Below are 26,587 nucleotides of genomic sequence, written 5' to 3'. Positions count from 1 at the left end.
CTTTTATAACAGAACCAGGCGCAGCAGAGCTGTCAGTTTAGATACAAATCTTGAGCCAAAGTTAGAGTCTCTTATAATAAAGCTTTATGATCTTCAATATTTTAGAGTCCCTGGACAAATGGGAGCGGCTGACAGTGGCTGATGCTCTGGAACCTGTCCAGTTTGAAGATGGGGAAAAAATTGTTGTGCAGGGAGAGCCTGGTGATGACTTCTTCATTATTACAGAGGTAAGACTGGCATCCTGATAAGCTCTGTCATTTCCTCATAAAGATCAAGATAGTATTAAAAGATATTTGGGTTTGGTTTAATCTCTTCCTTCAGCATAAATCTGAACTAACTTCACACAAGGAGGAGGATGACTTAAAATTCAAATCAATTCAGACACCAGTTCCATGGAAATTTCTTAAGTGGAACGATCCCTAATTTCCAGTAAATTGAAGATGCAGAGGAATTTTAAGCTGTGTCTAGTGTCTTTACTGTTTGAAGGTTTGGTTTCTACATGGGATTTTTCTCATTCCAAATTGCCAATACTTCAACCAGGCTGGCCAGCCATGCAGTGCACTGATCATTGTTCCCAAAGGGACTTGCAGGAGAAATCACAAATGAACGCCTGTAATCTGGAGTAGGAGACCTGATCTGAAATGGATAATTTGTTCTTTGTTTTGCCTTAAACTTAGTCCAAACGGCTGAGCCATTTTCTTGTTTACTCTCAGTCAGGCAGACAGATCTGTCAGGCAGCTGAAAATGCTGACATCTTTTTGGGAGATTATCTGACACTTCACTTCCACCATCTCACTTCCGCAAACATACGCCGACGGGGTTTTTCCTCCCTCTCTGCATAAATATTTGGATCCTTGGTATCTCATGCAAATACCTGTGTGCTGTGATGGAACAAGTTATAAAAAGATATTAGAGAGACTCAGCCTAAGAATAACAAGACAGCATTAGGATATGACTGTATATGTATTGAAGTAGGAGCTTTTCAGTTGCAGCTGTGAGTGTTCATACACAAATATATAGCCTGGGAATGACCAACATATGGCTGTGTGGTGACAGTTCAAGTGCACATGCCAGGCCAGATGTTACATGACCAGCAATAAGGAGGTGGTGGCACAGGAGTTAAGAGGTAATCTGAATCCCTCACTGTGGGAGAAGGCGGGTCAGATTGGTTTAAGAAGTTGATATGGTGTGTTGCCTTGGAATCCAGTTGTATGTACACAGAATACATCTCTGGCTCCGTCAGGCAACTGTATTTTGATGTTATTTAGGAGGAAAAAGACCCTGCCCCACTCAGGTGATAAAGGGCTTGTACAGTGCCAATTCCAGATGGTTTAGAGGACAGAAGGTTTTTCTTTGCTTGCTCCTTATCTGTTTTTTTGGACAGGTGCCTCTATCCAAGACAGCCAAAACTGAGTTTATAATATTCCATCCTTCTTTCCCTTTTCTTTTCCTTAAAATTCCATCCTTCTTTCCTTGAGTGTTGGAAATATGTATTTGATTTATGAACAAATAGTTTCTCTTGTGATGCTCACAAAATTGTCAGTGCAAATAATTGCACTTGTATGCCACACAATTAAGGAACTTTTAAGTATCTAATGAGCAGTGTCCCTTCAGAACAATAGTGTCAGAAAACAAGAGGCTAGATATTAAATAGGGAATTTGTTTCATTAGCAAGATATTTAGTATATGAGAAAAATTTAGGACATAAACTTTTTTTTTCCCCCAGAAAGAATGGATTTTTATTTCTACTAGTGTTATTGAGTGTACTGTTATTCTTTGCAGCAGCATGAGACTAGGAAAACCTAATTTTCTTAGCCATCAAATCCCATGTGGAAAATTGGCAGCTTGCTTAAGAATAACCAAGGGCCCTTATATTCCCCCCCCTTCATGGAACAGCTGGTAAGACTTGAATGGGTACAAAAGTATTAACACTGCATACTGCATAATCATAAAGTATCTGCTCACCTCAGCCTTCTACTATAAATCTAACATAGTTTCTCACCTTGGAAATTGCCTGTATTTTTCTACATTAAAGAACGAACACCCAATATCAACTATTTCTTGTGCTGCACTAGTATTTCTGCCTTTTCACACATAATTTAGGCTTTGTATTTTAAACTTGATTTCATAGCAGTTTACATCTTTGATGTTAAACTTTTCTGCAGGAGAGCTGATGTGAGCCTCCAGGAACACATTATTCTACAAACTGGTTAAAAGTAGTTTTGGCTGGTTTGTTGCCACAATATGTTGAAAAGTCATTAGCTTCCTTCATGTATTTTTTTGATGTTTATGGCCTTACTATCCAAAACTAGAAATGCAGCCAATTTGTTTGGCTGCTGTATATGCAAAAACCATTTCATATATCACCAGAATGCAGTCTCCTTCGGAGCACAGTATGTTCAGTAGTACGAAGTTAAACTTTGCCACACTATTTTTGGACAAGGTACTAATTTATTATAAGCCACAGTCATTCACGGCATGCCTTAGACAAATCAGTTACCAATTTACAAAGCTTTGATGCACCAGCATCACAGATACTGGTTCCAAGTGGAATCTTACGACTTCTACCATAAAAGCTTCTCTAAGACACCCAAGACTCACACATGGATTTTAAATTTCTAGCACAGCTTTTTATGAACTTCGTCAATTAATTGTTCATTTCTGGTTAGCCTGCAATGCTGCCTTCCTCTATGATACCTCTTTGGGATGTGATCTTTTAAGTATATTGGTCCTGCAGAACCTGCACTTATAGCCTGTAAGAAAGTTGGCACCTTCAGGATTTGCAGACCGAAGAGCAGCCATTAAACCCTTTTGAAAGGGAGACTTCAGCCTCAGTGATGGTCAGAACAGTAATTCCTGCTTTAAACCAGGAATGTCATCCTGGTTAGTATGGACAAGTGTATTTAGTCTCCCACTTCTGTCAGTCAAGCATGTTCATATTTTCTCCATTTTTCCTAGTGTAACCTATTCTCATGGCTTTCTGTCCACCATCTTATCTCCAATTGCACAGATCATAGTAAGGTGCAGGTTATTTGAGGTGCAGGCTATGTGTGTGAAAATGACACAGGGCTCAGTGGAGAGGAAGGCTGCAGCAGGAGCTCAGGCAAATTATTAGAATAACAAAATGTGCACAGGGAAGAGTCACAGGAAACCAGGGGTTTTTAAGTTCACTGCTCACAAAGCTGTTCATGGGTCATTTCTTGTTAAAAAGTCTGATGAGAAAAGTATTATTCTGAGATTCCAAGACAGCTACAATTTTTCTGCCATTTTAAATCTTCACAGGCACCAGTAAGATGTTTGCTTGCAGTAGGTCGGGTGCTTTTCCATTCAAATCTTAAACAGCCTTCAACAAGATTTAGTTTTAAAATTTAAAGGCTGTGATTTTTTCCACAGATAGAATTATTTTAATGTTTATACCATATTCCTTAATGTGAAGATAGGATCAGAAGTGAATGTCTGCTTACAAAAGCAAAGTAACCACTTCTGCGAGATTGATTTACTGCACTTGAAACTGGTAATTAAAAGGGGGGAAAACCAAAAAAGGAGCAGCCCTGTAGTTTCTGTATTTTCAGCTATTTCCAGGTCTTATTTTCCCACTATGGTTTTCACACAACAAACTTGGGCTTTCCCAGACCAGACAGATGTGGAATGTATCTGCTGGATTCCAAGGTCATGGAATTATCCCATATGAGATTCCTGGCACAGTGGTGAAAAACTTTAAGCACCATGAAACAATTGTTGCCATAAAGAATTACATTTTGGCAAGCGTAAATCATAACAGATGTACAGTTTCTAACAAATAAATTTGCAGTTGTACAGTACACTGCCACACTGTGTACCCAGCAGTAGGGAGGATTTATGCATCTGACTTCAGATAACGCAAATATTTTTAGCTAGCATTTTAAAGTGGTAGCTTGCAAAGGCACGTGAGCTTTGTGGAGTTAAATATCCCAGCAAATGTAAGTTTTTAAATGAAATGCCAGTTGAACGGGGGCTGATTTTATTCCCAACTCGTGCTTTGCCACTGACTTCAGCTCGAACAGTAGTTCAAGCTAGTGTAGTAGTGCTCTGAAACTGGAAAGAAATGAGAGTTTTGCTGTTGTCTAGGTTACTGAGACAGGTAGTGATAATAGTATTAAAAATAGCGGTTATGATCATGTACCACTCTCTTAAGTTCAGCTTTGAACTTGGCTGGGTGGCACAGTACCTTGAAGTCCATAATGCAGCTGCCAAAAATGCAGGGACCTGCACCATCAAGTGCCCTGCTGGGTTTTCCAGCTCCCACCCCTCCCCATGTCATACCGTTTGGATCTACTTGTCATGACCCAGCACTGTATACAGCATGCGGATATTGTCACAGGACTCCACTGACTGTGCTCAGGAAGCCTTTTAATCTCAGCTGCATACTGAGAGCTTGCTGAACTGCTGCCATATGGTCCTAATACTCCATAAAGTTTGACATGGCTTAAGAAAAATGCCTGCACAGACACAAACGTACGCAGGTGTAGGAGAAGAGAACAGCAAAAGGTTTATAATAGTGCCACACTGCATCTGAAGAGTACAGCTTGTGACTGTCCTTTAAATGTTCTCTCTGTAGCCTGTCATCTCCTTGGAGGACAGGTTGGTTTAAGTAGTGCAGAAAGCAAAGAAATAAAACTGCATGAGGAGTAAGACATTTCCAATTAATAGTTGGTTGGGCTGCCCAGCGATAGCATGCAGCAGCCTAAAAATAAAACACCTAAAAATAGAAGATAATTCACAGGCGAAAATTCAAGGAGAAACGGGCCAATAGTTTCACATTAGATTTTTGTTTTTAATTTTAAAAACTAGTATATTTAACCACAGATTAGTGCTAAGTTGCAGGGGCTAGTTGCACCCTTCACTGCAACTCCTTTGTGAAAAGCTCTTTAGAATAGCTGGGGTGTTGTGTTCTTTGTTATTATCCTGCTGGTTAGAAAGGAGGCAGGTCAGAGCATCTGATTTTCAGTCTCATCTGTATTATCAGTCCAGTCTGTGGGCAAAACATTACCCTCTCTGTTTCCCCATCAGTGGGAATAATCCTACTGACACTTCATCAAGGTGAGCGAAATCTTAATGGGATAAGGCATAAAGTATCCATCAGTACTGAAATACGGCAATGGATATAGCAAAACTGACAAATAAGAGAAAAAATATCATTGATAGTACAGAAATCCTTCCAGAATTGATACGTAGAGCTGCCTCATTGACAGAAACGAATCCAATTAATTGATAATTATTATTTGTCCAGCACTACTCTTGGCAGATCACATTGAAAACAGTCTTGCAGTCCTCAGGGGGCTGCTAGCTTTCATGCTGCTGTTGACATTTCAAGTCAGGGCCACAAACTGGCTCTGGTCTGGGCAGGATCCGCTGCAAGTTCTTGCTGAGAGCGTACTTGAGATACTGTCCTGTAGGTGAAATCAGTGTTTCCAGCCTCGCTGACACTCTTGGCACGCTGTGGAGTGTCTCTGCACAAATGCAGTTCAAAGCCTTGTTAGGTGGAACAGTGTTTGTAAACTCTTCCTACCATGGTAACATGAACCAACAGAGGAAGGTCCTTAGTCTGACTCGGAAGGGCACTTCGTTCTTCACAGAATTGGGCCTTTTTGTAGGAAAAGTCGACTAGAGTCTTAAATTGCACAACAAGCATCTGAAGATTTATGATTTAAAAGTCCTTAAGAAGGAAAAAAGAAAAATAATGGCCCAATTGTTTCCTGCTCTAAATTGTTGCTCTTTGACTTTCTAACCTAAGAGAGACCCCTTTGGCACCTACCCCTGCGACAGGCAGGGGAACTACAAAGTAAACTTCTTCCGTATGGTTAATGAAGTCACTGCCTTAGGCACACTCTGCTATCACACCTGATAATCTCTTTAAAAACACAGTGCGATTAATTATTAATTAGGAAGATGAATGTTGTCTAGAAAAGGAGTTTCAAAGGCTACAATCTGAACTACTTAGTGTTACTGTGATTTTGTTGATACCAAAAATGTTTGTCAAAGGCAGTCTACAGTGACTCCTAATATACCTAATAAACAACATACACCAAATAAACAGAACTAGCAGTCACTAAGGGCTCTGAACTTTGCTTGTTTTTAACTGCAGAGACATTGTTTCCTGTAGAGCTCTTACAGGAAAGGTACATTCAATTTTTGATACCATCTAGTTGTGCTGGAGCAATAACCTTTCAATTGACTCTGCTACAAAGTTCATCTGTATTCAGGATGTCACTTTTAATGGCCGGCTGACATCAAAGATTGGAAGTTAGGTGGATGATTGGGTCCCATCCTGGCTAGGGATGGAGATGAAGTGTTTTGCTGAGTCAAAGGGACTGAAGCATCTCCTTAGTTGAGATCTTGTTAAACTCAGAATAACTTTGACTTCTATGGGCAATGGATCAGGCTGCCTACACATGCAATATCCATGTATGTATCTTGAGCACATCCTTATCTCTCCCGTCAGAAAGGGGCAGTGTTTCAGAGGAAGCAACTGGCTGCTCCCCTTCCTTTTCCCGCCAGCCATGAAGGACCTATCAGTCAGTGACTGCAGCTTTTGGCTCTTCCTTCCAGCTCTTTCTTTCAGCCTCACTAGTAACCACCACAGTGCAGTCACATACAGTAAATTATGCAAAATGTGAAACCTCAGAAGTGATATACAATGAAGCATTTTCTTAACAATTTTGTGAAACTTCAGATTAGCCAATATTTCTAGGCTTTTTTAGAACTTTGCAGATTTTCTTCCTCATTTGTGGCAGAAACCAGGACAACTGTATGTAAATTCTGTGAGTTGCTATGAACCCAGAGACTGGAGAATAATGTATAATAGTTTAAAAATGTACAGTTAAAAAAATACTGTCAAACCCAGTCATGAGTCAGTCTTGAGTCCACAATCCGAATGAAGTCCTCTCTATCATCCTTCTACAAGACCATTAAGATGAGATAGCTTTTGTATATGAAAATAAAGTTGCGGGGGGTTTTGTAAACAAGTCTGATGGGTAAGAAAACAATGTGAAACCAACATACACCGCCAGTTGTTACGGGAAAAAATTCTTACTTGGACTGGCACATCCGTGAGATACGACCAAATAATTTTAAGACCTGTAATAACTGTGGCGTATGTAAACAGGAAACCTTTTAACCAGCTTGTTTCTTAGATACTTATCTGTCTTACCTGAGCATCTCATGAACTCCATGGGGTTTGTCCTCAGTACACCTGTTTGACGAGGTGCATGAAGCAACGCTAGTGTTGCAAGGTGCAGTCTGAAGCACAGGCACAAGAATTAAGATAGGTCTTCATTCCTGCTGAGAACAATCAACAAGAATTAGGCAGCTTGGAAGTCTGGACCCTCATGATTCTGCTCACAGGAAGTCTAAGGCACAGAGGCTGTGTTAGCCCTATGGGCAGCATCCCAGGCTAACACATCAACTGACCATCCTTTATCCACTCCAAAATGGGTGGGTGTTATTTTCTCCTGCAGTTTATGTAGAAGTCACTTGCACTTTGCATTGCTGACTGAAATTTGCTTATTTCTTCCCTTGTTTTGTATTAAAGTCTTTCATAAGTTAAAGGCTGGCAAATAATAATAATGCAAGATTATTTACTGGCTAAAGGAATATTTGCAGTCTTTGGCTACACAGTCCAAAGGATTTGTCTTCTCTTGGAAAGCAGCCCAAGAACTGCTGGTCCTTAGCTGTAACATAAAAGCCATCTCAGGAATGAGATCTCAGGGCTAAAATGGCAGCTGAGGAGTGATATTCTAGCGGTCTTCCTGGATGTTGGTGAGAACACTGCTTATGCCAGCATCATGAGGTACATGCAAGACATGCTGTGTTACCCTGTGTCACTAGGATGTTGGTATACTTAGGTCTTGAAGCAAAACTGGGAGGATGCAGTGTAGCCATACTATTCTCAAAAGCTTAAAAGTACTTTTCATAACTTCTCCTTTGCACATGCGATACCCAGCACAAAAAAAAATGTGTATGAATGTTTCCCCAGTTCTCTTTCAACATGACAACTTGTGTAGGAGTCTTCAGTCTCATTCAGCTGTAATTTAAAACATCTGATTTGTAAACCCATAAAATTGAAGTTTATGCTGGAAATGTAGACACACCCTGGCCTTTTACCACTATAGGATATGTGGAAAACTGGAAGATCGTTCGGTGTACAGAGAAGTAAAATCTGAAGTTAGTAATTGGCAATTTCATTCTTAATATATACACATGCTCCATTTCAATTTTCATAAAAATCAGAGTGCTAGATTTTCTCCTTGTTCAGAACAGCCTGTGTTTTTTTACTTGGTTAGTACTTGCTTTAAGGTATGGTTGATGCTTTGACTCTTCTCTCGTTAGTCTTTATCCAGTAGTGTCTTCCTACAGTGGAAGCCTGCAAAAGCAGCAGAGGTAATGAAACACCTCTCTGTCAATAAGGAGAGCAGCACAGGCTGTTTACCCCTCAGGGTTTTCAGGAGGTTCTCAGGATCCTTATAAGCTCTTTTGGCATTGAAGACCAAGCTCACAAGCCCTGATTCAAAGCACTTAGTCAATGTGACCAAGAATTTTATGGCCCAAGGCACATTAAATCTAAACTGAAATTAAAGGCATCTGCTCTCTTAGGAGCTAGGAGCTCTGTCCTCAGAAGTGCTTCTTTGTCTTTAAGCAAAAACACAGCAATATAAACAAGTCCTGAAATACAGTGCTAGCATGGTGGAAGAGGAATGGGGAATTTCCTCATCGCTCTGGAGTTCATCCCTTTTTCTGGATCATGTTAAAGTTGTTGCTTACTGTGATGGCTTTTGTCCTTCCTCTGCAAAGATAACATTGAGATGACTGCAGGCTTGCTGAAAGTACATACCTTTTAGGGCTCATTCATCAGCTGTGTAGTGTGGATTTCGTGGAGCATGCAAGGCTTTCCACAGTGTGCTCCAGGAAGAGGCATCTTTGAGTGCATGAGGTTTTTTCTTCTGAATTTCAGAATTTGGTCCTTCAAATACACAAGATTCACCAACTGAAAGGACTTAGAGAGAGCTTTCCATGGGGGATTTTCCTGATCTCTGTGATAAAACTCTCTTCTCTCCTTCCCCCAGTTTGCTCCAAGTTTTATGTCTCACTCAGAAGCTGTTGCTCTGGCTGGCCACAGCTGCTCACCCAGCCCTGGTCACACCATTAGTTATGAGACTTTAGTGACGATGTCTGTCTCAGCCTTTTGCTTGGTCTGGTTACTTCAGCATCTACAGAATGTTTTCACAAAGAAGCAGATGGTGGTAGGAGTAATTGGGCCGTAAAACAACATTAACAGCTAAAAACGATTTTCACCAGAAAGGATTTTGTGGGCAGGGTGAGGGAGGTTCAGCACTGTTTTCTTGTTTTCTCTCCCATACATTCAACCCTGCCCCTGCTGTAGGTGTTAGTGCTCTGCAGTGTCTGCTTCCAGGAGATGAGCCCTGTCAGGTCAGTCACAAATATGAACAGTTGATGAATAACCCATTACAGAATCACTTTTATGTTGACTCAGTGGATGTTTCCTGGCTTCAGAGAGAGTCGAGATAATGGCTAGCTTTGTAGAAAGAAAGAATCTCTAAAATGCAACATTTTTTTTCCTTTGTGACTTTTATTGCTTTGTAGGCTGACATGTCTGAGGGAGGAAAGCAGTGCCTTGTTGCCAATAATCCACAGCGCTTGGCACAGACGGTCTTTAAAATCTGGCACTGGGATGAATATTAATTCAGTTGTTTTCCCACAGAAGCTACTGATTAGTCAAGGCCAAGTATCACTGAGATGATTCATTAAAACCCAGCATCTGAGCCCACCTTTACTGGGTGGTTCTGCTTTTCGTTACCCCTGCGACAGGTGGACTGACTGTGTAAGAAAAGGGACAACTAAAATCCTAGAACAGAGGTAAAGATAAAAATGAGAAGGGACCCCAAAGGCTGGGCTGTGGTGCAACTGCTTCCCAGCTTTCTGGGCATGGAGCCAGGACAATTAGCCAAGGAGGATCACACCCCAGGCAAGGGGCTCCTCCCAGGGCTCAGAGATGGTATCCTTATCCCTCTGTCACCATCCCCTTGCTCCCAGTCTTCTCAGTCCCAGTTGGCAGCTAGTGGAATGGAAGACAAGAATGGGACTACCGTCCCACTGAGGCTGGGAAGCACAAAGGCCACTGTGGTGTCCCTCCATCTGATGATGGGTGATGATGATGATGGTTAATGAAGTCCTGAGTTCCCTCCTCAACATGGATATAGGTTAGACGTAAGGAGGAAGTTCTTTACTGTGAGAGTGGTGAGATACTGGCACAGGTTGCCCAAGGAAGTTGTGAATGCTCCATCCCTGGAAGTGTTCAAAGCCAGGTTGGACAGAGCTTTGGGTGGCGTGGTTTAGTGTGAGGTGTCCCTGCCCATGGCAGGGCAGTTGGAACTGGATAATCTTAAGGTCCTTTCCAGCCCAAACTGTTCTGTGATTCTATGGTTCTATACACCTTTACTGGATGCCTGTGTGATCTAGCCTGATGTTAGCTCTGTGGTTATGGCTCAAGGGTAACATTCTGAAGTCAAAAGACTATAAAACTTAATGTTTTGATTCTGAAGAGCCTTTCAACAGAAAAGACCTAACAACAACAAAATGTCCCATTTTTTTTTTTTTAATTCTCTGGGCAAAACGCACTTTATTTTGCCTAAGTATTGCAGGGGTCTCCATGCATGAAGCAAATTGCAGTTGGTGCAGTGTATTCTGCTTCTTTTGGCTGTTCACTATGTTTACTGGTCTCTCTCTGCCTGAATCTTGTCTTCTTGCATCTAATACCAACATTTCTTTTACTTCAAGAGGAATACATAGCTACAGCACAGGTTTAATGCAGTCTGTATCAAAGGAACACTGAAAGGGAAAATTGTTGAGATACTGCAGTAGGAGGATGAACAAAACTGTTGAAAAGGTCTTCCCATGTCAAACATCTATGATTCTAAATACTGAATGATCAAGACAAAGGCGTTTCCTGGTGATTAATGATGGGCTGGGTGTAGTCATGTCTGGGCCTTAACCCTGGCCTCCCATATATCCCTAGGAAATGCCCTGTGGCTCAGTTGTTTCTGCTGTTTTAAGCTACACTTGGTTTATGATTGATAGTGATTTAAAAAGTACCTTTATGTTTGTGGCTATGTTGGTGACAGCTCTAGACGGCTTTGTTCCTCTTGAGTCTGGATATTATTTCTAAACTAATATAAATGTGCCTAAATAGCAGAAGTGGTGAAAGTTTAGACATACATACAGTAGTGTTATGCAGGTGTGATACAGCTGGTACACACAGCAAACTGCAGATTGTTTGATACTAAGTGTGTAGAGCTAATGTATAGGATCCATGCCAGCTGGTTAGTGACATTTGCTTTACACCTTTGCTAGATTGCAGTGTTGTTGAGAATTATAGCCAGTAAGATTATGATGCATTAATATTACAATGACAACGTAATGATATGTATTGACACAGTGGTTGTTGCACTGTAAAGGCACTTTTTGCAGCTCTGCATTCTCCCAAAGAGATTGTATGGGACTAACGTTGCCTTTTGAGCTCATTTGACCTTATATTATTAATCCTAATGATACTGCAACTGTCCTGTCTTTCTGAAAATCCACTGCAGTCAGTGGCACTCAAGATTTCTAGAGTCATGCCCAAATTAAAAAAGCTGAATGTGTAAAATGTTGTGTATTTGCTTCCAGAAGCTCTCAGTAGCTCATTTGCTTGGGCATTGTCTCACACTGTAATCTGTAGTGAACCCTAATGGATGCAGAAAAGAACTCACTTGCTAGAGATAAGCAAACCAAACAATCACTGCTTTTTCAGCTGGGTGCAAACCTGAGATCTATTCTTGCAGCACTTACCTGTTCACCAGCCATTACAACAGGTACATCATACATAATAGTCCTAAAAGTAAAGTTTGCCAAGCTGGACTAAAGTTGAGGTTTCACATCAGGCAACTAAACTGATTTAAATGATTATTTTTCAAGGTGGAAGGTGAAACATCAGCTGACAGATCTTAGCAGGTCTCGCAGATTCACCAGGCGATCTCTGTTTCTAGGAGTTTTGTAGCATTGGGAGCTGTAGGTTTTGACTCTCCTTAATTTAAGGTAATGATTTGGAGGTGCTCTATGAATAATTTAATTGCATGTATGAACCAATAAGCAGGTAAATATGATTAAATAAGGTGTAAGTTATTATGGTTGCAACTTCAGTAGTGTAAGAACATTGCCCAGCCAGTGTTTGTAGATAGGTAAGTGGCACATTTTATTAGCTGTATCTGGAGAAATAGGCAACTTGAAGAAAGGCATGTGTGCCGAAAGGCTCTTCTCCCTTTTATAGCTATGCTTGTTGGTTTAACAAAAGATATTACTTCCACAAACCTCATCTTGCCTGCAATTAAATAAAATACTCCCAGAATCATACTGTGTGAAAGATCCTTTAATTCATTTCAGATCTCCTGTAGCTTCTATCCAGTCCCATCTGCTTTGCTGTGTGAACAAGAGACTTTTATACCACTTCACAGCCTCTTCGTTCATCTTTTGTAGTAACTTTTGCAAAGATTTAATAGCGACATATAATGAGGGTTTGTGTAAGTTCGGAGTGAAGGGAAACTTATCTTTTGAATGTGTGAATTACAGAGTGTGCGGATTAACAAAGTGAGAAAGAGCAAAGGTATGTTCATAATAGCAATTGATAGAGTTAACAGCAATAGCAGATGGATTGGCCTGACCTTTTCCATCTCTAATTCTATAGACTGCACTGCTCTTTTCTAGTGTATGGAGAAGAGGAAAATAAAATAGGTTAGGAGAACTTTCTAAGCTCAAAACTAGGATAAAAGTGTAACATTATGAGGGCATGGGAAAAAAACACTGTCTTCTGTGCTTTTCTTAAAAAAAAACAGTAAGTAAAAATATGAAATAAAAATGCAAATAGAAATAGTAACTTCCTGTTTAGGAAAACGAAAATTCTTTTCTTTAAAAAGTAGAAATTTATTCTGTATACTTAGTGTATCAAAAGGCATAGACATGGACGTTGCATACACTCATCGTAGAAAAAATAGTCTTCAATTTTAGTAATGATAAATGTGTACTTTATTACAGATGGAGCATTACTGTATTTTTTTTATTGATTGCTAAAATGGGAGGTTAGAGCAGCAAAACCAAAACATCAACAAGACTGACTTTTAAACCAGAAAGTTTTTAAACAGTGCTGAATTTCCATTCCCACCCACTGCCTTTGGTGAAGGACCACACCGCACAGTCTGTCCCACCCAGAGGTGTCCACTGCATGATCTTGTCTGATCCACTAAGCTGGAATAGAGGAAGAAATAGAGGATTTCAGTTTTTAGCATCAAGAACATTTGCCTTTTGTAGCCAGGCTACTTAGGCCAACTGCTGGCTATAGTATTCATACTTAGATATAAAAATAGGGCTCCTGAAGCAGCTTGTGCTTAAAAGTACATGCAGGATAGGGCAAGGGAATTTCAGTGTTGATCCAGATGGGTCACTGTCTTTATGCTGTCACTCATCTGTATGGTCTGATAGCTTAAAAGTGAAACATCTATCAAAATCTCATTACTTCGGAGAATATGGGAGCTCATGGATTATAAACTTTATTTTGTTTATCTTAAATTATCGTGTTGTACCTGAGCCATAAATTTTTACAAAACAAACTGCTAATGCATTTGGAAGAGTCAAGTAAATACTCAGCACGGCAACAGAGCAGTGATAGAGGGAGTGAGCAGGTGCGTGGGGTGAGGATGGCAGAGAGGTGCTGATGGCACATTGCTTTTGGAACTGCTGCTCTTGTTGTTTTTGCAATAAGATGCCTGTGTTTACTTGGAGAAGAGGAGAGAAGGTTAATGATATCAGTTCCTGGGAATACAGGCACTCCTCAGTGACTGAAAGGGAATATTCCTGGATCCACCAAAGATCATAATTTCACTCCCAAGTGTCTGCTAGCAAAAGACATGCCTGTCTGCTTTCAGTTAAATATTATCACAAAGTGCTGATTTATTGAATGGTGGTGTCAAACTTCTCAACAGTCTTTGAGCCTGTGCTCTGTAGGGTTTGTTTGCTGGTGCAGGAGCCTGAAACAGCTATCAGTGTACAAGACAGCATTTTAAATTGAGCAGCACTAAATAGCCTGATCCTGCAAACCTAGGATCCTGCAATTTATTTCAGAGAGAATGATCTTGCCAAGTTTTGTGTGCTATTTAAGGGGAAATCTTTCCCACTGAGACCAAATGCTTTTTGGGAGTGAGAGTGATAAACACCTTGAATCCTTGCTAGATAATGTCCGTACCTCCTGGGACAGGGCTCAGGAGATTTGTTCAGTCCTATCATTTATAGGAGGTAAGGTTTGCTGAAGCACAAGAAGGATAAAAAGCTCAAAAACTGTGTCGAAAAGATTTGACAAGTAAAGTAGAATGGAATACAACCGTGAAACCTGTGATGGTAGTCAGGATAGGAGCCAGCACTAAGTTTATTTAGTATGACAACTTCATTAAGTATACAGATAATAAAGGATTGTTCTGTATTATTTTTTCCCTGGTTACACTGGTTGTCTGCAATTGGTCTCTTCCTCTAATGCAGTTAGAATAGTGTTGATTCCAGAGATAACACACAGAAAGTGAAGGTGATACAGATAGATAATTATAAATACATCTTCTTTGTTTCATGGTGTGAGCAGTCTTCCCGTGAAGGTCACTCTGACAATGCTCAGGATGCACTTGTGGAGCTGATGGCTGGTGCAACATGAGGCCAGGCGGTGTAATCAGAACTTACATCTGGATGCTCACTGTCAGGCTTTCAGGAAACTTCTTTTGCTCCGTGATAGACCTGTTCTCACTGGGCAATGGGAGAAGCCTATGTGACTGTTAAAACAAGAATGGAAAAATATGTATCTGGAATATGCATTGCTTTATCCTGCCAAGCCCAGTGTTTATTGTGGAGGCCAGACACATCTGTCCTCCTCCAACAGATATCATGGTGTTTCTTGGATTAAAAAGGCCGACTGTAGAAGAACAGTGGAAGAAATTGCTTCAGAAGACTGACTTACTGGAGTCCTTTATCATATGGACCCTGTCAAAAAAATATTAGCCACAATAAGAGCTGACACTTGGGGAGATGAAAGCAATATTGCTTGATACTGTGATTAACTTTATGGCAATGTGCTCAAGGTGGGCGGTGGGGAATTGAGTCCTTTCTTCGTTTGACCTGGGCAGTCAATATGATTACTTTGGGGATATTTTTTTGTTTGTTTTATGTAATAAAACATCTGTAATAAAAGTTTAAAAAAAAATTAGTTTTGGGAAAGAGACTGGAGACATGGATTGCAGACAGCTATTTGGGTCAAGGGGTTAGGTTTGTGCCAGGCTCCAGATGGGACAGAGAGGAGGACAGGGGCTGGAAGTGATTCTGAAGCTGAATCCATCGCACAGCAGCAATGTCGGGAGCTGCACCTTATCAGACATTTGGCAAGAGTGAGGTCGATATGTGCATTATTCCCTTTACGGGGTATTTCCGAGAATACTGCATATGAATGTGTGTTCTGAAAACTTGCAGTAAGTGTGAATAAGAAACCTCATTACACTGTCTTTGTATCTTCATGCCTTTGCAGATTTACTGGAAGATCTTGGAAAACAGCAGCTTTGGCGGGACAATTTAGTTGTATCAAGGATAAGGAATTCTTGCTGGAAGCTTGACAGGAGAAATAAGATTTGCCTTTTCATTTCTATAGCACATAAATTAATCTAGAGAGTGGCCCAGCTATTTGTAAAGTATATGGGCTTAAAAATAACCCTGTTATGAAATAGGACATGACGCAATACAGTGGTATTACAGTAGTTGTGCTTGTTCAGAAGAAAGCAAATTATGAACAAATGCTACATGATAGTGGATATCCTACTGCTTTTGGTTATTCCTGGGCCTCCAGGTCCTAGAAGAGCAAAAGCCAGACCTTAAGCAGTCTTACATTGTTGTTCAGATCTGCAATTCAGAGACAATATTTGGGATACTATAGGGTATATTTAAACACAGTGCAAAGGTGAAGGGCTGGTTCTGCAGGGCGCTGAGTGCCATTTAACTGCACTGAAGCCCAGGTGTTTCAGGCTGCTCAGTGTCTCCTCAGGCTCCCCACCATACCCAGAGGCGCACAGGTTTCTTTTGGTGGAAGGAAGCTGCAGGATGTTTGCAGCCAGTGAATCTGCACCGGATACTTTGCACTGGAGGGGGGTTTGTGATGTTTTCCAATAAGTGGCATCAGTCTTCCTAGCATTACTAGCACATTACTGTGTCTTCTCTTCTTCCCTATCCTGGCTGGGGAACAATCAAACCTCAAGTATTACTTTCCAAACTGAAAATCTTAAAAGCCATCGAAACATCAATGCTGTCCAACTGCACTGTCAAAAAATGGCTGTCCAGTCTATTTCAAGACAATGTCTTTTAAAAATATTTTTAATTTCATTAAAATATATTAATGTTTTGCCTTTCCCTATGCTTTTGGACTCAGAAGATAAATGAATTTTTTTTCCAGAGAAGCAGATAACTTTCTCTGTTCCTCTACAAAAGCTTTATGCCACAATAATTTAAGATTTCCTCCAGGTTAGAATACTTCTGCATGTAGAACCTCTTTGAAGGTTTAAATAGACTGTAACTGAGTTTTGACATGTATTAGCATGTGTCAAGTACAGCAGTTATTAAGGGTAGTGGAGACAAGACACATTCCATCTCTCCAGCAACTGACTTGCAGGTGTCCAGATCACTACAGGCCACAAGTGGGCAAAGCCACTAAAAAAATAATCACCCTTTGTTGCAACAAGCATTAAAAACTCCCTTTGCCAATCATTTCAGCAACAGATCCATGAATGATCTAGTGAGGAATAAACTGTAGTTGCTGTCTTATAAAATCATGTCCCAAGGTTGTGACTGGGAAAATTGCCTTTTTTATTCCTTTTGATGTAAATCTTTTCTGTGCCTCTTGTAAGGTGCTGCGCCCACCCAGAACATATTTTTGAAGTGTATTCAAGCATACATTTGCACAGCATGATGGGCATTAATTAAACAGGAGTTACTGAGGTCTGACCTGTTCCTCTTCTGAGTGAGCTGAATCTGTCTGCATCCGAATAGTTTGTAACAGAGAAATCATTTGCAATACTGATAGATTATTTTTTATATATATATATGTCATGTAATTGCTTTCATTGATTTACAAGGAGCTAACTGAAATTGTCATCTCCCATAGCAGAATTAAAGGAGTTCAGCCTGGAGAAGAGAAGGCTGCGTGGAGACATCATAGCAGCCTTCCAGTATCTGAAGGGTGCCTACAAGGATGCTGGAGAGGGACTCTTCATCAGGGATTGTAGTGATAGGACAAGGGGTAATGGGTTCAAACTTAAACAGGGGAAGTTCAGGTTAGATATAAGGAGGAAGTTCTTTACTGTGAGGGTGGTGAGGCACTGGAACAGGTTGCCCAGAGAAGTGGTGAATGCTCTATCCCTGGCAGCGTTCAAGACAAGGCTGGACAGAGCCTTGGGTGACATGATCTAGGGTGAGGAGTCCCTGCCCGTGGCAGGGGGTTTGGAACTGGGTGAACTTTAAGGTCCTTTCCTACCCTGACTATTCTATGATTCTATGAGTGTGACATGCAAAAGAAAATACTCAGGACTCAATGCTTCTTAAAGCATAGCAACTGACCCTGCACTTCTCTCCCTAGGGCACAGCTTCTGTTCTGCAGCGCAGGTCTGACAATGAGGAGTATGTGGAAGTGGGAAGACTTGGTCCATCAGATTATTTTGGTAAGAAAATTCAGCTCACGTATGGTTCAGAAAGACAGGCACGTGGAGTTATGTCAAGTAGTCATTGTCCTAATTAATGTTCTACTCTTTCACACGAGAGGGGTTATGAGTAGGTCAGCCACTGCTCTCAGCGATACTGAGAGATATCAACAGAGCTGAAACTGTTCTTTGGTTTACACCAGTGCAGCTGACAGGAGGCAGATCCAGAACCAGCAAAGCAGTCTGAAAGTGTTTGTTTTCAAAGACATTTTACATGCATGCATTATGCATGTGTGATGCACTTGTACTGTCAACAGAATTATGTAGAGTGTCTATCATTAGATACATACAGGGAGATGTTCTACAAATAAAGCGACTGAATATGCACCCACCAAAAGAGTCACAGAGCATGTGACAGTGTATTTATCCCTGTTTCCAGGTGAGATAGCATTACTGCTCAATCGGCCCCGGGCTGCTACAGTGGTGGCACGTGGACCCCTGAAGTGCGTAAAGCTGGACCGACCCCGCTTCGAACGAGTGCTCGGTCCTTGTTCCGAAATCCTCAAGAGAAACATTCAGAGATACAACAGTTTCATTTCTCTCACCGTCTAAATGATTCCTTCTGGAAAGCTGCCTCTGTGTGACCTTGTGCACTTAAATTTGCTCTGTGCAGCTCCATAGCTTTATGAGGAAAAAGATTAAAAGTGTGCATTTTACGCGTATTTTTTCTGTTCATGTCACGTAGTGGATGTCAGTTCAAATCTCATGTATCATGTAAGTAGGAAGACAACTGTTTGGATAAGACTAGCTTTGGAAGATTAGGCTCTTGGCTTGCAGGCAAGATTTTTACCTGTTGTTGTATCATGTAGCTTGAAACTGTGTTTTTAACTATTTAAAATACGTATGAATTTCTACTTCCTTCATTATCTTTAAAGTTGGTCTTATTCACCTTTTGTCAAGCTTCTTTCATCAAGAGATGTCCCTCTGCCTGTCACTTTAAAAAGACTTTTCACTGGGTCTGGACTGGAGGTGTCTGAAATCCCATAGGGTGAGTGGCAGTGGCATTGTTTAAGAGGGAAGGTTGGAGGAAGGTTTTGATCATTCCAGCAAGCCAGGGAAAAACAGAGCTTTTGAGAAATTTTGTTTGTGACTTAGATATAGGGGCCATATTCCTCCATGTTACAAGTCCTTTCAAGTCTGCTTTGTAGGATATGCGAAACCAAACAGCCTGCTCCAGTCTTCTGGGTGAAGAGGTCAGGGGACAGTGGTTTCTAAGAATTCAGACGAAGCCTTTAGGACCCAAGTTATTTGCCCTCAGATCTTTTCAAGTGAGGGTTTGCATTAGATCCCTTAAAAGTCCAGCAGGAACATCCTTGCTGAATTAAGTGGGCTTCAAAACGTATTTATCTGCAGCGGTATCCTCAGCCACTTCTCTGAATATTGTATGTAAAGCTGAAGAGATGGTGCCAGGTGCACCTCAGAGGCAACAACAACAACAGTTTGTTTTTAATAAGGTCCACATAATTAAATTTATATGCCTTTCATTTAGTATATAAATAAATTTTAGGACTTTTTAGGGTTTTCTGAAAGCCAAGTACATGCTTCAGAATTGCTGCCTCTCCTTCAAAAGACATTGCAAAACCAAAAGCCCCAAGATCTTGCAAGAAGCTCCTAGAGCCCAGGTCCCTGCAGGCGTGGGCAGCCTTGCTAGTGATTGCTGCTGCCGTGCCGAGGCATGGGTCTCCTCTTGGATGGAGCTTTTTGCAGATCCAGACCTTCCTGTGCTGCGCAGCCCTCAAAGGTGGGAGCATCTAGATGATTCTTTGTAAGCTATTCCCTTGAAGGAAAAGCTATCTTTGGTAACAGCACCAAAACTCTGCATCTCAGCTACTCTAAACAGCACTGCCTGCATCTCAGTTGTGGCAAAGCTCTATTTCTTCTTTAGGGTAACATTTGAGTACATACAAACTTTCTGTATCTTGTACATGCCAAAGGTTATGCAATGAAATAAGGCAGCAGTCTCCCTTTTAGAACTAGAGGTGTTAGTGAAGACCATGGCTAAAATTACTGACATGCAATGTGCTTTCTTCTTTAGAATTAACAAAAACTAACTTGGGACTTTCCTACCGACTCCCACTCAAAGGGCCCAATGCTCCAGTAGCTGTAACCACAGAGGTCATTACAGACCAAACTGCTTCTCGGCTTCACACGCCTCTCATCACTTCAAGGTGCTTAATTTATTTCAGCATATTTTCAGAGGGCCTGTCAGTGTATATTCGTTGCTACTATTTATTATGATTCTGTTGTGCTTCTTGCACTTGTTATCAGGTATAACCGTTCACATTTTTCAACCTTGCAATTTTTATCACGTACATTTCTATAGGCAGACCCCCATTCTATATAGAGAGAGATAAATGTTTGTGTTTGCAAAACTTTTGATTTGCTTCACTGTTTTTGTATTCTCTTGTGCAATTTTTAAAAGAAATATTTTTTAAAGGCTACCAGTCACTCATGGATGTTCTTTTACCTATTGCATTTCCGTTGTATTGGTAAAAAATGGTGAGTGTTTTGCATAACATGCAAGATACGTTTCTTGTTAAACACCAAGTATTAGCCTCGCTGTTTAGAAGTTACTCAAGCACACACACACACACACCAGATCCTTTGCTTTAAACCTTTACAGCTCATGGAAAATACATTTGAATTATGGTTCTGTTATAAGCAATTTCATGAGGAGTGTAACCATTTAACACCAGGATTCCTATGCTGTAAGTGGAACAAAATGATATTCAATGACATTTTAAAGATAATTGTAATATTTGCAATGGATGATGGGACAGGATTATGGTATGAATAAAATTCTTCTACATTATGTGTGGCCGTTGTGCATTTATGAATAATAAGGTCTGTATGAATAGATGTTCTCCTTAAAATCTGCATATCATAAAAAGTTTGAACTCTACTGAAAATAATCAGATGCAAAAGGACAAAAAATAGACCAAGAATCCCTGTGTGACACATAGTAATGGAAACCACACTGGTTTTCTGGAGGATTAATAATCTTCTGTTTAAATGTAACCATATATGTCTTTATAAAGAAACAGGGATTCAGGGTGTCTCCTGGACCTTCATGTTGTTGTTTGGATGCCAGTTTAGGCAGGTGTTGAAGCACATGCGGAACATGAAGTACGTGAGCTGGTTGTAGGAACCCTCTGTAGAGCTTCAAAGCCCAGAGGGCTGCTGCTGAGACTGTTGTAGAGCTAGCAGGAAGACTTGGGGAAGAACAAATACAAATACTGCTCCTTATCCCCCAGTATCATAGTCAAAGCCCATGTGCAGGGCTGCTGGACTCCATGCAGCTTCTTCAGCTTGTTCAGCCTGGAGAAGAGAAGGCTCCAGGGAGACCTTAGAGCAACTTCCAATGCCTGAAGGTGCTGACAACAAATCTGGAGAGGGGCTTTTTACAAGGGGATGTAGTGACAGGACAAGGAGGAATGGCTTTAAACTGGCGGAAGATTTAAATTACTATGAAGAAATTCTTCACTATGAGGGTGGTAAGACACTGAGACAGGTTGCCCAGAGAACCTGTGGCTGCCCCATCCCTGGCAGTGTTCTAGGCCAGGTTGGACAGGGCTTGGAGCAACCCGGTCTAGTGGAAGATGTCCCTGCCCATGGCAGGGGGTTGGAACTGGATGAGTTTTAAGGTGCCTTCCAACTCTCACCATTCCGTGATTCTATGATTCTCTGTGGTAGCCCCCACACAGGAATCCTGGGCGGCTCCCGCCATCCAAGGGCTGTCCAGCTTTCCATTTTTGGAGTGTGTTATTTTTCCCCCCTTTGCTATGATTCAGGAGGGAAGGACTCGTCTTCCCAGAGAATTACTCACATTATGTAGTAATCAAGTGACCACTCTGTCTGAGGTTCTTCCAGAAGGACGTTACCAGCCCACGCTCCCTAGAAAAGAGCATCTCACCACTCCTCATTGTCATTCTTTTTTCGGTAGGTTTTGTGTCACAGCCATTTCAGGAGTCCCAGGACAAAAGAAAAGACTTTTTTTTTAATAGAAACTAATTGTACCTCCAAGATTTTTACAAGGCCCATGTGGCTGACCAGGCTCTAGTGTGTTACCAGGTTACTGTCAGCTCTCCTAAGCATTCCCACCGCATTGTGGCAGTGGGTGCCTAAAGCTGTTGAGTCATATGAATCCTTGATTCTCAAGCACAGTGTGACACCGTGTTACATGTTCAGGGGTCGGTGGAAAACAGGAGCTGTTGCAGAGAGCCAAGTCACCCCTGTGTGTGACAGTTTGTTCTTTGGCTGCTGGTTGGTTTTTCTTGCAGTATGTGGTCTTCAGAAGCAGAGCCACCACACGAAGGGTGACATTTCTGCTGTTGTAAAGGTTGCACAAATTCTGTACATCGCATTCAGTTTCAAGCCTTAAATAGTGCATAAATCCTTTCACTGACCTGTTTATGAAAGAGATCATGTCTGTTCTTTGCACACATTTCTGCGTAGCTGCCGAGAGAGAGAACATTTTCGTGTGCAGAGGCAAAACCATGACAATCTCCTTAAAGAGAGCCAGAGATCCCATTGCCTGCTGTTCACAGCAGTGCCACATGAACACAAACTGACTGCAACTGCAGTAGAGTCACCAGAGACTATTCCAAAAACCACTGCAGGTAGATGGGAGTTAGCAGAGTAGGAAGACCAAGTAGCTGATGTTAATGATCTTCAGGTCCTTCCCAACCCTAACTATTCTATGATTCTATGTTGCACCACTGATGTCCATGCTCATTGCAGGGGGATTGGACTAGATGACCTTTGAAGGTCCATTACAGCCCAAACTATTCTATGATTCTATGATATTATGACCCAATGAGCACTAACTGGTTTAAAAGCTCACATTTGGTCTTTTGAAGACCAGCTCACCATTTAGAGAGCGAATTATCTACTCTGACATTCCCAGACATGTTTTTTTGATTTGTTTCAAATGATTTGGCAACTCTGGAGCTCATTTTTGCCTTCTTCCAATGCACATGCCGGCTCAGAAACTCATGTTTCCACAGCCAGAGTCACTTCTGTAGGTCCCAATTCCCTCTGGAGAACATATTTGGATGTGAGCGTATGCGTAGCCTTGAAAATCCGATGTTATGGGAATGAATTGGCTTCGGTGCTCCTCCCTCTCCAAGGGTTTCTCTTTGCTGCTTGGCGGAGTTTTATCTGGGATGCAGCACTTGCACGACAAGCTGGCCTTTTCTCTGGAAAAGCCTGGCCAAAGGAGCTGGCATCTGCAGCCATCTGGTATTTCTGTGAAGGCTGAAGATGTTTTTTGTGCTTGATCAGGCTCCAATACCAGAGTGATTCTTCTGATGTCTAAAATTCTGGATTTGGCTTTTAGAATAGAGGCTGCACTTTGCCTGGGAAAGGAAAGCAAGGAACGAATGTCTCCTTTGGGCACATACTCTGCCTCCTGTCTCAGAAGCGCCCTGGTTACTTTTCCCCTCCGAGTGCTCCAGCCCTTTCCCAGCTGTGTTTTAATCCTGATTTTCAAGTCATTCTCTGCAGAAGTATCGCAGCCTCCACTGCCCAGACAGGCTGCAACACATGTCCCACCCTCGTGTGCCGAGGCAACTTTAAGTGTGCAGAGTTCTCTTTAAAACAGTCACGAGCTCTCACGGAGGAAAAAAATGATCATTTTACCGAAGAAGACTGCTCCTATTCCAGTATAAACTGTCTCCAAACATGGAACAGCAGCATGCCATTTTCCTGCATGGGCCAGCAGTGCTGAATGAATTGGCAGATGCTGCAAGATCTCTGGTAGCTGGGCTGCGAGAATGCTGCTCCTCTCTACTCACAGCTTCGGTTCAAGGCCGAAAGTGTTGCTTTGCCAAAAGAAGTGCCCCTTGCTCAAGCCCCGATGGGATAAATCGAGCCTCGTGCTGCCAGGACCCACTGGCTGTATTCACCTTACCCTTGGTGGTTGTAACAGCCTCTGCTCTTTGCAGGAGCTGGCGGTTGGAGACAGGATGTATAGACTGATGATGAGGTAGGGATTTTCTCACCACTGCTGCTATTACTGGAGCTCTGGATGTCCATACTGCTGGCTCGAGGGAAATCAAGCCTTTCTGGGAAGTGGCTACTCCCTATCCTCTTTATACAGAAAATGTATTGTTATTATTTGAAAGCACTTTTGTATTCCCGTTAGACTACAAGCATGGCGATTGTTCCATTAGAAGACATCATGGTGCATAGCAGTGAAATACGACGTACAGTACCATGCAGTATGTATTTTCCAGATAAACTGGGAAAACAGTGAAATGGATCTGCAAAAGAGGGGGTACAATAGCTGCCTTGCATTCCTCCACATGTGTGGAATTTATGTGCTCTACAGAGCGACTCTGTTCCGTTCCCATGTGTTTACGATGATCGGATGATGAGCTGTATTTCTAGCCGGTTTCATTTTCTCTGTTGTATTTGTGGGCCAAGCACAAAGTCGCAGCGACTTCAGATCGAACGCAGCCATGAATTAGTGCTGGCTAAACCCTCCCACCATTTATTTCCACTACGGCAGCAAGAGGGAACAGACTTAGCAGCTGAAAAATACAAGAGGTTATTTCTCCTTCTCATCCAGGGGCAGCTCAAGCAATTTGCCAGATAGAAGCAGTTGGCTGCATTTGCAGACTCTGGGTTACTTGATTGAGACTTTCCAGCCCGGAGGTGCATCTCCTCCGCACCCCACCCTGCCTGTGGAGCTGGATGTGCTGCGGAAGCGGGGAGATGTGTCACTGATCACAGTTTAACTTGTGTAATGATGACTGCAGAAACTGCTGCCAGAGAGGAATCTGCATCTCTTAGCACTGGCTCCTGCAGAGATGGAAGAGCCCCAGTCTTGGTCCTGCAGTCAGGAGGGAATCATGCCCCCCCACATGCGGCTCCTGGCGAGGCTGAAGGTATCTGGGAAAGCAATAGAGCTGCTCCCAAGCCTGACAAGTGTAAGTCACCACTAATGGCCACCGGCAGCATCATGAGCTCCGCTCCCACTGACACGGACCCTCAGATGCATCCAGCACATGGTGCCATGGGCTAAATTCCCATGCGATGGCAGGATGGTTCATATCCTTGACACATATCCAGTGAAGCATCACACGCTCTCCTATTGCCTTGCATTTCTGGCTCATAGCCTGGGATTCAGCTTTTAGAGAAATACAGGATTAGCCAAGGAGGGCTTTTTAAGACTTAGATTTGCAGGAGAAGGTACCGAAATGACCAGAGGTTCCCGAGGAACAAGAGAACCAGCCCAACAAAGGCAGCCTTGTGCGAGCAGGGAGATGCGGCAGAACCTGTGTCCGGATGAAAGCTGCCCTATCAAAATAGCCATAAACAAACCCGCCTCCTCTGCTACAGAAAAGCTGTTGTGCCAGGAGCATATTAAATTGTATATGCTTTTTCTCAAGGCAAAAGAATTGCAGCAGTGACGGCAGCTGTGTGTGCTGGAGCCGAGCCACTGTATTCAACTAATGAAGGCCTTGCTGAGGACGGGGTGGGGGAAGGACTGCGGATGAATGTATTATTCACAGGGACCCACTCTGGAATAATCTACCGGCACTGGGGATATGTGGTAGGGAAAAAAAGGTGAATGCCCGGACACTGAAAGCTGATGCATTTGCCAGAGCACAGGTGATGGGCCACATCCCTTCCCAGGCTGGCCCCTGCACTCCTGTGGGTGCTGCTGTTTATAGAGTGAGGGAAGATGTGTTTTCCCTTCCCTGGGTTTCCCTGGGGACGTTCTGGGTCCCAACCCACAGGAGCAGAGCTGGGCTGCAGCTACTGCTCTGACCCAGGCAGAGGAGCAGGTTACAGGCAGAGGCTGCTCAGCCTGCCTGGTATGGAGTGTGCAGCAGGTAGGACTTGGAACCTGTGAGGAGCAGGAGACATTGACAACCCCATCCTCCACGTCAGTGGGCTCTGCTGATAGCCACCTGGCTGGTCCCAGGTGTGGTGGGCGAATGGGAAATAAAGGGGGCTCATACCCACAGAAGGATTGCCTCAGCCTTGCTTCTCTTCTAGCAGGGCTGCTCTCTTGGCTTCCACCTACGTCCTGGAGAGATGGGGTGCAGAGAGCTTGGGACTCACCCATCCTGCAGCCAGTGTCCCCCTTTTATGAGCCCACCTCTGTGTGAGTGTCCCTACACTGGGGACACAGGCTTGGAGGGGTCCCTCTGCAACCTCTGGATGTTGGTGAATTATGAACAAAATGTGATTTTATCACCACTCACACTGTCTTAGCCATGTGTGAGAGGAGCCTGGCAGCCAAGCCCTTTGCTCTGAGCCTGCTGGCCATGATTTGCTCTGAATTCCTTGAGTTACTAGAGGTTCAAGACTGAATCTTGCAGCCCCTGTGCAGAGGAGACACACATGTCCCGTAAGAGCCCAGATCAGCCAGGGTCCACTGTGAAGCATGGTGAGTATCTAAAGTCTTGTCTTCCACCTTGAGCTGCAATCCCCTTGTGAGCAAAGCTGATCTGGGAGTAAAGAATACAGGATAATTTGCCATTCCTCACAGAATTTAGGAACATCAAGAAGACTAGCAGGATGCTTTCCTTATTGACTCAGGAGCATGTTAGTGTAGAAGCACCTCATGTAGATCCTCCTTAGTAAGGAGCAAAATAAATCAGAGTAAGCTCAGAAAGGATGACTTCTGTGCAAACACCTTGCAGGTGCTTCATCAAAGATCAGTTTAGCCCCAGGCAATACAGTTCAAACACTGCAGCGAGGAAATGGGATAGAAG

The 26,587-nt window shown here is 42.4% G+C and overlaps 1 protein-coding gene across 4 annotated transcripts in view; it reads left to right on the top strand.

The window, feature by feature from the left end:
* Positions 1 to 20,670, top strand: part of PRKAR1B (protein kinase cAMP-dependent type I regulatory subunit beta) — a 105,092-nt gene extending 84,422 nt beyond the window's left edge. For all 4 annotated transcript variants that reach the window (XM_065684420.1, XM_065684419.1, XM_065684422.1 and 1 more), the window contains exons 9-11: positions 106 to 227; positions 17,738 to 17,819; positions 18,238 to 20,670. In XM_065684420.1, coding sequence (XP_065540492.1) covers positions 106 to 227; positions 17,738 to 17,819; positions 18,238 to 18,410 — 377 coding nt within the window. In that variant the 3' untranslated portion in view covers positions 18,411 to 20,670. The remainder of the gene's footprint in view (positions 1 to 105; positions 228 to 17,737; positions 17,820 to 18,237) is intronic.
* The last annotated feature ends 5,917 nt before the right edge of the window (positions 20,671 to 26,587 follow it).

The sequence above is a fragment of the Lathamus discolor genome, chromosome 6, assembly GCF_037157495.1.
Source record: "Lathamus discolor isolate bLatDis1 chromosome 6, bLatDis1.hap1, whole genome shotgun sequence".
NCBI lineage: Eukaryota > Metazoa > Chordata > Aves > Psittaciformes > Psittacidae > Lathamus > Lathamus discolor.
Note: the sequence above shows the minus strand (reverse complement) of the source record. Positions and strands in the feature narration are given on the sequence as shown.